This window comes from Balearica regulorum, chromosome 2, assembly GCF_011004875.1.
Source record: "Balearica regulorum gibbericeps isolate bBalReg1 chromosome 2, bBalReg1.pri, whole genome shotgun sequence".
Classification (NCBI taxonomy): Eukaryota; Metazoa; Chordata; class Aves; order Gruiformes; family Gruidae; genus Balearica; species Balearica regulorum.
In genome coordinates, this window is record NC_046185.1 from 65446900 (window position 1) to 65463146 (window position 16247).

General features: G+C 38.6%; 1 protein-coding gene across 7 annotated transcripts in view; it reads left to right on the forward strand.

Annotated features, from left to right (window-relative positions):
* The window catches only part of ZNF236 (zinc finger protein 236), a 95996-nt gene extending 81337 nt beyond the window's left edge, over positions 1-14659 (forward strand). For 6 of the 7 annotated variants that reach the window (XM_075744563.1, XM_075744566.1, XM_075744560.1 and 3 more), the window contains 4 exons: positions 311-508; positions 7416-7545; positions 12301-12477; positions 12886-14659. In XM_075744563.1, coding sequence (XP_075600678.1) covers positions 311-508; positions 7416-7545; positions 12301-12477; positions 12886-13013 — 633 coding nt within the window. In that variant the 3' untranslated portion in view covers positions 13014-14659. The remainder of the gene's footprint in view (positions 1-310; positions 509-7415; positions 7546-12300; positions 12478-12885) is intronic. The other variant, XM_075744564.1, reaches the window with a different exon arrangement.
* Positions 14660-16247: the final 1588 nt, after the last annotated feature.

Sequence of the window (16247 nt, forward strand, 5' to 3'; positions counted from 1 at the left end):
GAGAAGCTGTGGCTGCCCCCTCCCTGGAAGTGTGCAAGGCCAGGTTGGATGAGGCTTTGGGCAACGTGGTCTAGTGGAGGGTGTCCCTGCCCATGGCAGCAGGGGGGTTGGAACTAGATGATCTTTGAGGTCCCTTCCAACCGAAACCATTCTATGATTCTGTGATTTGCATACAACTTACTTCCATTGTCTTGGTAAATTGCAAGTACTCTCCAAAAGTTGGTCACATTGAGCCTGATTTTGAAAAATAAACCACTGTTGTGGATGTGCCTATGAAATTATTTGACAGTGTTTTTGTAAATTGTTATAGGTGACAGAGGTTTCTTCTAATGTGACTAAAAGCGGTCAAGCAGAAAAAGAAGGTCGCGTGCACCAGTGTTTTGAGTGTAGTCAAACCTTTTCTTCAGCCACCATGTTGATGCACCATAGTAAAGAGGTTCATGGCAAGGAAAGAATACACGTTTGCAATGTCTGCAATAAAGCCTTTAAGCGGGCAACACATCTCAAGGTATTTGGTAATAACAGTTGATTGTTCTGTTAACTCGTTCTTTTGGTTTGCACTTTTTGCGATAGTAATGAAAGGAACCTGTTACCCCTTTACCTTTCCTTTCCTTTTATAGTGAGAGTTGTGCATCTGAGAGAGGGAGTCTAAGTGAAAATGTATACACAGGTAGAGAACTCTCTCCTGGAGCATGGAGAGGATTTTAATGCATATATTGACTACAGATTTAAAAATATCAATGCTTGTCATTCAAATAATAGTGCCAGAAAAAGATTTCACTTACTTTATTTGCTTATGTATGTAATCACTGCTAATCCTGATTTTCACGTAGCTTACTATTATTTCAAAAGCTTAGGTGCTTTGCACCCTGACATTTGATTTTTACGTGCTCTGTCTTGTGAGTACAAGTGACATCTGCAGAGGAAGAATTTCTTTTAAAATATCCTCATATTATTGTTGTTATCTAGTGATATTTTCTATGTAGCTTTCTGTAGATGATGAACTACCTGATACTTCTAAGTTTTTTAAAAAAAATTAGTGTTGTGTTTAAGTTTTTAATTAGATTATAGAATGTTCCTGCTAAGAATATTGGGTTGTATTAGACAAGTGGTATGTCCAGGCCAGTATCCTATCTCAGAGAGATACTAAAAGGCAGTGATTAGAAGAAGTGGTTTACAAAAAGAGCAAACATATAATATGACGTGCCCAGAATTTTGCCAGCTTCCCAGAATTTATAGCAAGAAATTTCTGGAGCCAGAGTCAACGTCTTTATATTAAGTAGCTCTTAGGAGAGCTTTTCAATAGATTTTCTTTCACTTTAGTATCACAGTTTTAGGAAATAGGATCTCTTTGTGAAGTTCACTCCCTTGGAGTGATCATGTGTGTCAACCAGACTATTGGTCCTTGGGGAAACTCTCAGAAAATGTGGTGTTGTGAAACTGTTAAACTCTGGTTTAGGAGAAATTTTCCAGAAAAGAACCAAAACAGTATTGATACTTGTATTCCTTAAGTAATGATAACAAAACCCCAAATATCAGCCTCTCTTCAATTTGTTTTCTTAAAACTGGCTGATGTTACATTTATTTCATAATTAGACCTTGACTTCTAATATATACTGGATTGGTTTAAAGATATGTCAAGGAAAGTTCCTACCCTAGTACAGCCCTTGGATTATTATTCATTATTGCTTTTTCATGTAGGCAGCAATGAAATTGCAATAAGAAGTCCAAGACCAATCAAAAGAGACTTCGGGGCTTTGCGACAACTAGTTAAGGGATCAGGAGCACAAGTAGTGTTCTCCTCTATCCTTCCAGTGGCAGCGAATGATGAGGGAAGAAACCAGAAGGCCCAGCAGATCAGTAATTGTCTCTGAGACTGGTGTCACTGACAAAATAGTGGGTTTTTTTGATCATGACACCAGGCCTGCTAGCTAGATGGGGTACATCTGTCTCAAATGAGGAAAAGGATCTTTCTGCAGGAGTTAGCAGGACTCATTGAAAGAGCGATGAACTAAGATCAAAGGGGGGAAGAGAGAAAACCAGGCTCGCTAGAGATAAGCCTGAGGATGGCATGCCAATGTTTGAGGGATTGTGTGCTAGCAAGGTTCTTTGGTTAGAGGGACCCTGCCTCGAGCCAGGTGGAGGAAAGGGACAACTGGGTTTACTGGATGGTGTGGATTTTTGATGGCCTGGCACATCAGACCCGCAGGAGTATAAGGCTCTAATGGACACCAGTGCACGGTGACACCTCAGGTGATCAAGGAAGAGATGCAACATACAGATGGGCTCGTGATCGAGGGGTGGACTTAGCCACAGACACTAGTGCATAGGTCATCCACGAATGTGAAACGTGTGTTGTGATCAAGCAAGCCAAGCGGTTAGAGCCTCTATGGTATGGAGGACGATGACTAAAATATAAATATGGAGAGGCCTGGCAGATTGATTATATCACATTCCCACAAACTCACCAGGGCAAGTGCTATGTACTTACAATGGTTGAAGCATTCGCTGGATGGCTGGAAACATCCTGTGCCCCGTGCCACCACCCCAGACGCTATCCTGGGCCTTGAAAAGCAAGTCTTGTGGTGACATGGAACCCCAGATGAGACTTGGCTGGAACTCGGGGGAAAAAAAAGAGAGTTTGTGACCTTTGGAAGAACAGGCAGGCATCTCAGGAGGACTGCCAGGATGTTGTGAGGTTATGCAGAGAGAAAATTAGAAGGAACAAAGCCCAATTAGAATTTAATCTGGCTAGTGCCATAAAAGATAATAAAAATGTTTCTATAAATATGTTAACAATGAAAGGAGGCCTAAGGATAATCTCCATCTTTTATTGGATGTGGGGGGAAACATAGTGACAAAGGCTGAGGTACTTAAAGGCTGCCTTTGCCTCAGGCTTTAGCAGTAAAACCAGTTGTTCTCTGGGTACCCAGCCCCCTGAGCTGGAAGACAGGTATGGGGAGCAGAACGAAGCCCCCATAATCCAAGGGGAAATGGTTAGTGAACTGCTACACCACTTAGACACACACAGGTCTATGGGGCCGGATGGGATCCACCCTGGGGTACTGAGGGAGCTGGCGGAAGTGCTCACCAAGCCACCTTCCATCATGTATCAGCAGTCCTGGCTAACCAGGGAGGTCCCAGTTGACTGGAGGTCAGCCAATGTGATGCCCATCCACAGGAAGGGCCAGAAGGAGGATCTGGGTAGCTACAGGCCTATCAGTCTGTCCTTGCTGTGGGGGAGGGTTATGGAGTAGATCATCTTGAGTGCCATCATGCAGCACGTATGGGACAACCAGGTGATCAGGCCCAGTCAGCATGGGTTTATGAAAGGCAGGTCCTGCTTGACTAACCATAGTCTCCTTCTATGACAAGGTGACCTGCTTAGTGGATGAGGGAAAGGCTGTGAATATTATCTTCCTAGACTTTAGTAAAGCATTTGACACCACTTCTCACAGCATTCTCCTGGAGAAACTGGCTGCTCATGGCTTGGATGAGCGTATGCTTTTCTGGATAAAAAACTGGCTGTATGGCCAGGCCCAAAGAGTTATAGTGAATGGAGTTAAATCCAGTCGGTGGCCACTCACAAGTGGTGTTCCCCAGGGCTCAGTATTGGGGCCACTTCTGTTTAATATCTTTATCAATGATCTGGACGAGGGGAATAGAGTACACCCTCAGTAAGTTTGCAGATGATGCCAAATTGGGCAGGAGTGTTGATCTGCTTGAGGGCAGGAGGGCTCTACAGAGGGATCTGGACAGGCTGGATCAACTGGCCAAGGCCAACTGTATGAGGTTCAACAAGGCTCAGTGCTGGGTCCTGCACTTGGGTCACAACAACCCCATGCAACACTACAGGCTTGAGGAAGAGTGGCTGGAAGGCTGCCCGATGGAAAAGGACCTGGGGGTATTGGTTGACAGCCGGCTGCATAGGAGCCAGTAGCATGCCCAGGTCACCAGGAAGGCCAACAGCATCCTGGCTTGTATCAGAAACAGTGTGGCCAGCAGGACTAGGGAAGGGATTGTCCCCCTGTACTTGGCACTGCTGAGGCCGCACCTCGAGTACTGTGTTCAGTTTTGGGCCTCTCACTACAAGAAAAACATTGAGGTGCTGGAGCGTGTCCAGAGAAGGGCAACGAAGGTGGTGAAGGGTCTAGAGCACAAGTCTTATGAGGAGCGGCTGAGGGAACTGGGGTTGTTTAGCCTGGAGAAAAGGAGGCTGAGGGGAGACCTTACTGCTCTTTACAACTACCTGAAGGGAGGTTGTAGCCAGGTGGGTGTTGGTCTCTTCTCCCAAGTAACAAGCAATAGGACAAGAGGAAATGGCCTCAAGTTGTGCTGGGAAGATTTAGATTGGATATTAGGAAAAATTTCTTCACCGAAAGGGTTGTCAAGCATAGGAACAGGCTGCCCAGGGAAGTGGTTGAGTCCCCATCCCTGAAGGTATTCAAAACACGTACAGATGTGGTGCTTAGGAACATGGTTTAGTGGTTGGACTCAATGGTCTTAAGGGTCTTTTCCAACCTAAATGATTCTATGAACTTTCTCTGAAAAAAAGAGATTTGAAAAAAATCCAATGCAGTGGACCATTTTCAACCTAAAGATCTGAAGATACCAGCATTTGCAAAAGATCCCATTTTGTTTGTTCCTAAGAAAGGAGGATAATGTTGCATATATATGTAAAAATTGGAGACTGAACGTCACTAGATGATGAGGAAGTTTCAACAGTTTCTTTTCCCATATACACATACAGACATAAACAAACCAGCAGAGTAACCAGCTGAGTTTTTGGAACACTTCATCAAAATGTGGCAGAAGTTTGCAGTTTGATACAACTGGTCCTGTGGAAGCCCTATTACTCCGTTTCAGCCAGCATAACAGTTTGATCTTTATCAGTCTAACTAGTGGCTATGTAAGCTGATAAATCTTAATTCAGGAGAGTTTTCTTTGTATCGTGTAGAAATCCAATCCAGGATTTCTGATTATGAAAGTCAAAAAGAATCTCCAAATCATCATTTTTCACTTTTGGTGAGAAGGAGAGGATGTTTTAAACAGAAAGATAGTTCATTTGCTACTTGGTCATCATGTCCAAAAAAAATTTCCACCTCTTCATCAAACTCTTTTTTCATTAAGGTGTTCCAGAACATCAGCTGTGAGCAGTCTTTAATAGGAAGTTAAATGAAACCACAGGTTTTGGCTTAGGGTTTTGGGAAGAGTTCAGTGATCTCTTACTCAAGGCCTTCATTTTGTACTGATGATATTCTGGAGATCACCAAAAATATTAATAGCACTGCCAAACTTCAGGCTTTCCAGAAAAAAAACAGTAGAAGGTAAGGGTACCAATGTTTAGATGGCAGTATTTAACTGTATGTGTTTCTTCCAAAGCCATCGCTACCAGCAATTTCACAATTATCCACAAGAAAAGCTTCTCTAGAGATTATGTACGAACATTCCCACCACCCACCCCCGGTGTCCAAATTTTTCAGTCCAGTGTCTTCTGTCGCCCTTCTGATATTGGCAACTGTCCTGATTTTACGGCTTCAGAGAGGAGAATCTTAAGACATGCGCAGTGACTAAACTGTCCAATTCCACATGATTACATAGTGGAAATACATGCAAGGTGACTGTAAATAGTAAATAAAGCACGGACATAATTCTGAGATGAAAACAGAATGAGGTTGTGATCTTACTAAAACAATGGAACAAAACAAACTTTTTATTGCCATGCTTTCAGAGATGGTTACGATTAATGTTTCAAGATAGGTGGAGCTGAAGAGTTGCATACCAATGCATGAGGTGGGGGGTAAAGTAAAGGAGCCTTTCAAAGAAGGCTTCCAGTTCTTATTTTCTAATTAGATAATCGTCATTTGGGACTCCCAAGATGCTTCCTATCTGAAAAATATGAGAATTACACAAATAAACTTATAAAACATCATATGAACAATCAAATACTAAGTAAGTCTACAAAGAAGTGTTTGCACTTCAGAGCATTGCATTCCCGTGAGCTATTTTCAAAAGCATATATTTTACAGGAAAAGTATAAGGGATTGGCAGAGCAGCGGAACAGAATTGCATCCCAGGCTGTTTCTTCAGAGAAGGGTGAAAGTTTTATGGTGTATCTCTGGATGCTCTCCTATTTGCAACGGGGTGTTGTTTTAGGTTGGGTTTTATTTGATAGCAGACAGAAAGCAGCTGCCAGTTTCAGGTAATTTTTCTGGGGTAGGTCTGCTTCCACCCTTTTGATGCTTCAGGAGATAATGAACAAGATAAAAGCAACAGATTTTCTTCATCTCCAACTAAGCTCTGGTTTACAAATCTGTGATTTTCTGAGAAGACCTTTTATTATTTCCCTGTAATACTATATTATTATAATTACTATGATAATAATATTCTCCCTTGTAATTGTCTTGCTGATTTTTGCAGTGAAAACAAATTCTGCAGACACAATTTGCTTCAGTTCATGGAGTGAGGAATAGGACTTTATAGACATCAAGAAAGCTTATTGTTCAGGTGTGGTAAAGACTATTAATTAGTCTTTAGTCTGTAATGAAAAGAATATCCACACACATTTTAGAAAGTGGACAAGTACTCACAGTACTGTTTCACATACAGTTCTTGATTAGATTTTTAAACTGAGTATGTTTGTATTTGCTTTCTTTTGTTATCTGAATTGTATCCTGATATTAATAAAAAGATTTCAATGAAAAAGTTAATAGATAACATAAGATGCTCCTGTGAATTTGCAAAAGTTCTGGGCCCAGCACTGAAGTTAGAACAATTATTAAAGCTCCTTCATAAAGATAAAATGTGTCATACCCTTGTTCTGTGATTTTTTTTTTTTTTTAATTAATTTAAGAGTTCATTGTGGTTTGATTTGCACAGTGATGTTGTGCAGCTGTGTGTGTGTATGTTGTGATAGTCCCCTCTGAAGCCTGGACGGTTTTACAGTGATGCTTACTCAGGTGCCGAGTAGGAATTACGTACGTATCAGGCAAGGCGGGGAGATGGATACTGTAGAGGGGAGGGAAAAAAATCTAGTATTAACTTGCAATGCACAATTGTCCAAAAGTCATGTTTGTAAGTGAACAAAGCATTTCAAGAATTCTGGTGTGTTGTGGTTTGTTTCTTTTTGTTAATTTTGTTTCAGATGATTATGCAAAAAAAGCAATGTATAAAGTTATTGACAGAGGTTTTCAGAAATGTAGAGATACTGATGCATCACCCTTACAAAGAGTTGATACACAAAAACAGTCTCTCATTTAAAAGAAAAAAAACCCACAGGCTTCCATCTTCTTCCACCTTGTCTGTTGATGACTAAGATCCTCTGCTTTTGTCTTCAAAGTGTGAATATATTTCTACATCAAATACTGATGTTTTTTTAAATGGTCTGAAATGTATTTTTTTCTGGGCTGGCTTAGGAACACATGCAAACCCATCAGGCTGGACCTTCACTGAGTTCCCAGAAGCCTAGAGTGTTTAAGTGTGATACTTGTGAAAAAGCTTTTGCTAAGCCAAGTCAGCTGGAAAGACATAGCCGCATTCACACAGGTAACACCAGAAGTTATTTTTATCCTGCAAGATTTTCTCATATGGGTGTTATATTTGGAGTCCTTGCTCATGGTTTCAAGTAACTGTATTTAAATATCAACTTAAGTTTAAAAAAAACAAATACGTTTCTAACCCAAAGGGTTTAGAAATTAAAATGAGAAGCAGCAGACTTGAAATCTCAGAAACTGTGCTGTTTTGTTCAAAGACAGAACGTCATGCTTAGTGGTGTGATTAAGCGTCTCCATATTTTGGGATGGCAGTACTGCAACAGTAATGTGAATGCATGAGCCTGTATCTAAGAGTTTGTCAGTCTTTGAAACAGATTACTAAAACCATATTTTAAAGCGTTGTTTAAAGTGGTACAAAGAAACTGGATATGATCTGATTGAAGCATATAGGAGAATGTGCAAATGAGTGGGTATGCTCAGTGACCTTGAATAAGGGACAGTCTTGACTGCTGATACTGCTGTATGCAATGCTTCATTGTCATTGAACTACTACTGGGTTCATCGGTTTCTAATGCAAGTGTTTTTAATTTGTTTTCTTCTTTTCTGCTTAATTATTTTCTTCAACTGTTACTCCGTAAAAAGACTACACTGACTCCTCCTAGGGATCATGCTTTTTCTGTGATAAAAATGCTTTTCAGGTTGCAGCTTCTGCCCTGCTAAAAGTTGAAAGCTGTATGTAGGATAGCCCAACTGCCTTCCCTTTCACCTTCTGTATCTTAAGAACGTGACTTCTAAATATAGGAGTCAGTTCTCCAAAACAGCTTCTCCCTTTTCCATACCACTGCTACGAGTAAAGAACTGCCATGGCTGCTAGAGTTGAAAAGGAAAAGTTATCTGTGTTGCTACTAAGCTGGAGGGGACCAAGAAATTTGACTGGATGTGCTGTAGCATAAGATGACTCCCCAGAAAGGATAACTGTCTTTCAGTGACTCAGCCAGAGCTTTCTTCTTCCCCAGTATCAACTTCTGGTGGTTAGCCTTTGGCTGCTCTTCGTACATTTACAACAAAGTTCTTAATCTCTTCTTTTAAGTTATCTTGTTAACCCTGTCATTTTATCTTGGTTAGCATCACTTGCCCGTCTTGGGACGTATAATTGGAGTTTCATCTTTGAATGGATCTTTACTTTGCATCCTCAGATTCAGTCTTGCAGTTTATATATAATTATAATATTATATATTATATAGAGAGACTTGCCTATATATCCAAGTGCCTTGTGCACGCTCTCATTTTATGCATCCAAACTTTCTTTTCTCTGGCTTTGACAAATACAGTCTTATATAAACACACACACACGTGTTCTGCCATGCTGTTCCAAATGTTTGTAAGGGATGTAAATGTTTATTCAGTAGTATCTTTGAATTCTTTTTATGTATCTGTGTGACACCTGATAGGCTGTTGAAGTCTTGGGACCACTGCCAGTATGGATAATTTACGTTATCTTAATGTGTCCTTATATACTTGTCTGTCTTAATTTCTTTTCTCTTTTATGGCAAGTTGTTAAAGGTAGGATCTGTCTCTCTGCTCTTTTTTCATGAAGCACTTAATATGGTGGAGGTTCAGTCTATGTCTAAGGCTGTGCACTATGATGTTATGAATAATAAATGATAAAAGAGTTTCCAGGGAAGACAGGCAGAGAGGAGGAAAAAAAAACGGTAGATGAAGCTGAAAACATGTTAAGATTGCCACAGTCTAGGAAACTGCTTTAACTTCCCATGTAGCAGTTGCGAAGTAAAAAAAATCATTGTTAAGATGATGAACGACTCTGTCTTCTATTACGGTTACATTAGTGCATACGTACCATTGCACGTAAACAGTTGCTGAGACATAACTGGTCAAGACAAGGTCATACTTTTTCTATCTGTGCTTTCTTTCTGCTTTCTGCAGTATATCATGAGGCTTACAAAGAAATTAATATAGTCTGATACTTGTTTTACCCTGACAAAAAAGAAGAATTGGAGAATAATTATTCAGTGATTCCAAATGTTTGTGGATTAATCAGATCGGGCCTATACAATGTGCAGCCTACTGTGGCATTTGTTTATTTGTTCTGGTAAAACCAATTTGGCTCATTTTGGTTGCGTTCTGGCCCTGACGTTTTTCAGTTGCTGAGAACTCTCTATGAGGGAAGGATAGGAGGTTGGATAGAGAGGATTCATGAACTTGGTGAATTGATGGTTTGAGTCCTTTTGCTAAGGAAGTTCTCAGATTTGGGAATCCTAAGAGCAGGTTTAGAGATGTTGCAATGGGAAGGCATGGATAGAAAGGGGAGGTACTAAGCGTAAAAAGCAGATGAAGAACGTGGGTGATCACTGATCTGGGAATGGATGAGATCTTTATGTATCAAGTTGCAAAATGCTGCAGTGTGGGTGATATGTATTGGTTATGGCAACTAGAGAGTATTGTAACAGGAGGGGAAGTTAGCAGTACAAGTGTGATAGGAATAGACTTTAATGTTAGTGGGCTGAGTCATCCACTTTCAGCAAAATGTAACTTCTGGTACATAAGCAGTAACTCCTGATAAGGGTAATGGGTTTTTGCAGCCATTTGTCAGCGAGCAGCATTCATCACTGCTCAGTTGCTACTAGTTGCAGTTACTCTACTGTGGGTGTATATAAACATGTTTTATAAGGGGTGATCCTACCAACTGGTTGAAGGTGGTTTCTCCTCTGAGTATGGGAGGAAATTTTGATCTGATCTACTAGAGCTGTTTTTATGTGTTAGGGATCTTTGCTGACCTTTTGTATTCTCATCTGATGGGTTTGACTGCTTATGCTTCTCTTCCCTCCACCCCCTGCCCCAACAGAAACGGTGACTGCTCTTCCAGAGAGTAAAACTGAAGGTGGTGAACAGAGCTGCTTTGTGGTTACTGTGGTAGAAAGGAATATACTGGGGGCAGGAAACGAGAAGCAGGAGTTACAATCCAAGGACATTAAAAGTCTTTAGAGTTACCCAATAATTTGCTTTCTGCGTAACTGACTTAAATAATACAGACTTTAAAAAGGTAATGTTGTAGTTAAAGAGTTTCACAAAATAATCTGAATGCAGAAAAGACAACCAGCTTCTCTTTTCCCTGTTTTGATTCATGCTACCCATTGTAATAGACACAGAGTGCTTCAGGAAGGCTGGGAACAGAGCAGAATCCCTTTATGCATCTGTTTCTCATAAATCTGCGCCATCATAGGAAAAAATTCTTTCTATTTTGGAATGACTTGTAATTTACTCAGTACATCCTCAGATATTTTTGGGTTTCTTGTGCTTGGGCCCTCATGCACTAGGAATGCCTAAACACTGTATCAATCCTTGCTAAATTCATTTTTGCATTACTGTTGTCTGACATTGTTGAAACAGCAAGTCAATTCACATGATAGTCATTCTTCCAGAAGAGAATGTTGTTTAAAAAATCCCTTATGACAAAAAGAGTGAAAATGTACTGCACAGAAGTTTTTAGATGGGTGTTCTTACATAAACTATGATAGGACAGACTAATGTAAATCTAAACTGATTTGTTTTCCTAAAGGTATGATCCTTGTCTGTGAGAAAGCATTTGTGATTTCTATCTTGACTACAACATTTTAAATGAAGTCTAATGTGCAATACCTACTGAATCAGTGGCCAGGAGGAAAACACATTCTCTGATATCTTGTACGTTCAGATTTATCAGTGAAGAGCAGTTTGGAGAAATGTGGCCAAAATTAGAGGGAGGCAGATGCTTCTAGTTCTCCCAAGAAGCCATGTGGTAATCCATTACACAACACCACAAAGGCTGTTCATCTGAGCAGAATAGAAAACCTGAAGTCAAAAGTATCTGAGGAAACCTAGATTTCACTACAAACTAGTGAAATCATTATTAACAAAACTAGAAAGAACACTTCTGTCTTTTAAAGGACCTCTTACTGATTGAGAAGTTGGATTTAGCATGTAAGCTACAATACATGTGGGGACACTAACATACAGGTAATGAAGGAAGAGAGAAATTGGTTCTTTAAAGAAAATTGTGGAAAAGTATTTATGCTTGTGCTTTATTATGCTAACTAATAACAAACTGGATTTGTAAGTTCAGAAAGTGCTTTTAGAAGCCCTTAATGGCATACAGCAGTGGTGGTGTGTGATTGTGGTGTTGGATGTTGAAGTAAAGGTCTGGTTTTGCAAAGCAGGTATTTTAAAGTTTTTAAATTTTTTTTGTAATGAATATGTACTTGATTTTATATTTAGAAATTAGTAGTATTCTGGCAGATTTGCAAAAATATGCCTGCTTTAGTAAGACATGGGAATCAATAGTAGCTATTGGCATAGGAGGCCACAGGTCCCATGTAGAACCACTGGAATTTGTGTTTTTTTAAACACATTCGACTTTCTAGTTTCTTACATACATCAGCTTTGTTAATTCTAGAATATTGCTTTATCTACTTATTTGTAAATGATGTAAAAAGGTGATGGTCCCCTTGAGTACAGAAAAGTCAAACTGATAAACTGATTTTTTTACACCTCTATTAAATAATTTACCTAGATAATAAAGTGGATAGGAAAAATCACAATATTAGTGGTTTAGGACTTCAGAAATATTCTGATACTTAATTTGGGCTGTTTTGCTGATGATATGGAGCCATAGCACCATTTTGAGAGTGTCTGAAGGAAAAAGATCATGTCTACTTAATTTCTAGGTAATCTTGATGATTTTTACTGAATTCTGAACTGTATTTTTGTGTTGAAATGAGAAATCATTAAATACGTTTTTCTCTTTTATAAGGGGAGCGGCCATTTCAGTGTACACTATGCGAAAAGGCTTTTAACCAGAAGAGTGCTCTTCAGGTCCATATGAAAAAGCACACAGGAGAGAGGCCTTATAAATGTGATTACTGTGCAATGGGATTTACCCAGAAAAGCAATATGAAACTGCATATGAAACGGGCTCATGGTTACACTGGTACGTAGCATAATGAGTGCAGGAAGCCATATGATTTACTGGGAAAGCACAAAGCACTTCCCTTAAGTTATTGAGGAATTAGGCACTAATAGCCAATGACCAGAGCTGATGAGCTCATAATTGAACATGCAACCCAAAAAGCAGGTTGAAACAGAGACTGGTTACTGTTTATCGTTCTTTGGGTTTTATCTGAAATAGAAAGTTCAAAAACTATTACAGGAAAACAATTGATTATATTAGATATTTTTTTAAATTTTTCAAAGAGCGTCTAATGAATTTACTGAATCTGAAGTAGTTGTGTAATACCTTTCCCAGCATGTTTCCTTTATTCCCAGGTGCTATATTTGCATTTTTCTTACAGTGTATATAAATCATACTCATTTGTCTTTTTCTCTTGCGCTGTGGTAGGTCCTGTACAAGAGCCTGCTAGTCATCAAGAACAAGAAGGGGAAGATATTAGTCGTGCTCTGAATTTAGAAGAAGTGGTACAAGAATCTTCAAATGAATGGCAAAGTATAGGCAATGTTTTTCGATGACATCTTAAAATTTAAAAGCTAAAAAAGTTTCTGGGACTTGAATTTCTCTAAACAAGTTTTCAGAAAAGTAAAAGATGGATTTTTACAGTTAAAGCTTCAAGCATTGAAAATATTAACAATAGAATAATATATTATAGTTTTTTTAATTATTTACAAAAATTACCTAAAAGAATCATTCTTTTTTTAAGCTTGTAGAAGAATATTGGGAAAACATCATTTAATCTGTGCTAAGTTGTCTGTGAATCAATGAACTCAGGTAATACTGTATACAATTTCATCTTCTAATTCACAGACAGTAAATCTATTTGAAAAATAAACTGGAACTTTATATCAGAATAGAACGATTCCCATTTTTAAAGGAAGCGAAGAAGAACTTTGTGGGAAAACCATGAAACTGTTGGTCAGCTTTCTTTTTTATGTGTTTAAAGAAATAATTGAGGTTGGAAACAAAATGTTACAGAGTAGATGCATGCAGTATAAAATAGTTTTGGTTTAGTTTTTTGGGTTTTTTGTTTTGGTTTTTTTTTTTTTTTACAAGGCACAGGAAAAGGATGTATTTCTGTTTTAAGCGCTTTTTTTTTAGTACAAATGAGAATTTGTTGAAAAAAAATAAAATGCCATAAACTTACGGCTTTTCTTGAGTTAAACTCTTGAGAGGGAGCATGTTCATTTCCATTCCTACCACAGAGGCAGTTAGTTGTTAGTTTTTACATTAAAAGTCTGAGGTTTTAAACTCAGCAATAATTATTTAAAGGAATCCAAACTAGAAGAGATTCCAATGAAAGCCTCTTCTTTTCTGTTTGCTGTATTGGATCAGCAGGTACATATCTCAGTATCTGTGGAAAACACAGCCATATACTAAATCTGGGAAGTAAACTTACAATTTTGTGTTAGCAGTGCGAAAGTTAGATGCACACTAGGTCGCCTATATTATACCGTATTCCCCAGTGCTGTAAATGGTTATCATTTCAAATCTGTAAATTGCTCATTATTTTTTTTGTGAATTTTGGAAATACATTACTTTTGTTGTTGTTGACATCGTTATTTCAGCAAAAACTACCTAGTTGGCTAAGTAATGCTTTGAAAGGTGCCACTTGTTGAGTATATTCGTAACAAAGAAACACTGGAGTAAAAACATAGTCATCTTTCAGACATTCCAAAGACAGAAGCTCTTTTCTTATTTTTACCTTATTCTTTTGAATTTTATTTATATGTTACATATATATAGATATATATATGTGTGTGCTTGTATGTATGTATATATATATTTAAAGTTATATGAGCCTCTGTGTGGCTGATCAGTATATTTTGTAAATATTAATCCCAGTTGCAGGAAGTTCATCTTTTTGGTTTGCCACAAGTACTTCTAGATCAGTGGTAGATTTGTTGTACTATACTACAGAGCTGGATTTTAATTTACCTTCTGAAGGATAATTGCTCTCAGATCCAAAAAGCCCTTTTCTGTAAATATTGTCTATACTTTGTCTATGATGCAAACTAGTTATTTCAGATTACTGAAGCAAGAAATCACTGTTGGTTTTGATAGGGCATCTCTTAATTCTTTTGTTAACTCTTTGGCATATGTATATAAGTAATATAATTGGTGACATGAAAATAACACTTTTGTTATGTGGAATATTTAATTCAAAAACATGTTAAATAATATTACTTTTTTCCAAATTCTGTTTTGTGTATTTTTTAAACGTTTGATTCTGGATTCTAGGAAATTCTAAAAACTCCATTTAACAGAAGTGCATCCATCTCTCAATGTTATATTTGAAGAATATATGTGAAGTTCTTCCAGCAGCGCCTTTCCTTCCAGACGGCCTGTTAGTATTTCAGCTGGTTTAGAAAGACATTCTATTTTACAGCTGTCTGCAGGCATACCGGCCCCATGGCACAGTGCCCTGTTTAGCTCTCTTGATACAGTAAAATGTGCATGTACCATGTATAAAACCTTTTCCCTGTTCTTTCAGACAGTACTGTATAAATGCACAGCAAAGTTGATTTGCTGCGTAGGGGATGACGCTTGCCAGAGGTTGCCAAATCCGATTTGATGGGAGATGATTTACAGCTGGTGCCATCCAGATGCAAATCCATCCTTCATAATGGGAGCGCGATTCCTGAATGCTTGAGAGCATTCAGTCTGCTCTAGCTGTGACTGCTTTGCCAGCAAGTAAAAACTGGTAGCAGTTGATAGTCAGTGAGCATGTGCTAAAAGCAGATCTCATGATTAAAAAGATGCTGTTTTTAAATGGTCACTTCTCAAAGCATTAGGTTTTGATTAGAGGCAATGAGTGTGTATTCTGTCTTGGAAGTGTTAAATAAGCAGCGTGAGTTACGGAATCAGCTGACATTTTCCCCAGATTCAGTTTGCTACTTCTCCAGCACTTGAAGTCCTATCAGTTACAGTAAATAGACCTCTAAAAAAACTTTTTTTGTAACATGGAATTGGATTTGTTTCCCTGCATGCTCCTCCTCTGTGAACTTCAAGAATTTGCTCTCGAGTATCCTGCACTGAGGTTTTCGTAGCCCAGGTTCCTTGGTAAGATTGAGTCGGAGGTTTTCGAGGCAGCGTATCTGTTGGTGTTCAGTACAAGTACAGACACTGTAACCAATATGTTGGTATTTTCAAAAGCAGTGTTGAAGTAGATGCGTTGTTTTAGGAAGCCTTTGTTGTGAGGCCTGTTTGAAGAGTCACATTGTGTAGCGGGTAAGCGAATAGTGCTTAGGAATGCCTCTGTGCTTTCTGGTTTGATGCAGTAGTAGGCTTACGCTAGCCTCGGGCCTTTTGCCTTGTGTCTGCTCAAATATTTCTTTTGGTTTATGTCCATTCCTTCAGTACAAGAAATGACACACTCCTAGTACTGGTTGTGCATTCTTGTTTCAGGAAAAATCCTTTGCTTACAAATCAAGTAGCCATTTAAACTGTGGCTTTTCAGCAAAACTACTAGCTAGTAATTAAAGTCTAAGCTTGAATCTCTTTTGAGAGACTTGTGTTGGTAAAATAAGGCTTTAAAGTGTACCATACCTTTCCTTCTATAGGAAATAAATCAAAAAAAGCCACTTTCAGCCTCTGGAAAAGATGACTGAGGGGAAAGCAGAGTGATGAAAGCAAGTAGCAGCTTTGGATAAGTTCTGTAGTTCTATAGTGCAGTATTTTGAAAGATGTATTTCTCAATTTTTTTTTACCTTAAATATTCTTTCCCATTTTTTGAAGACTGCTTTAAAAAA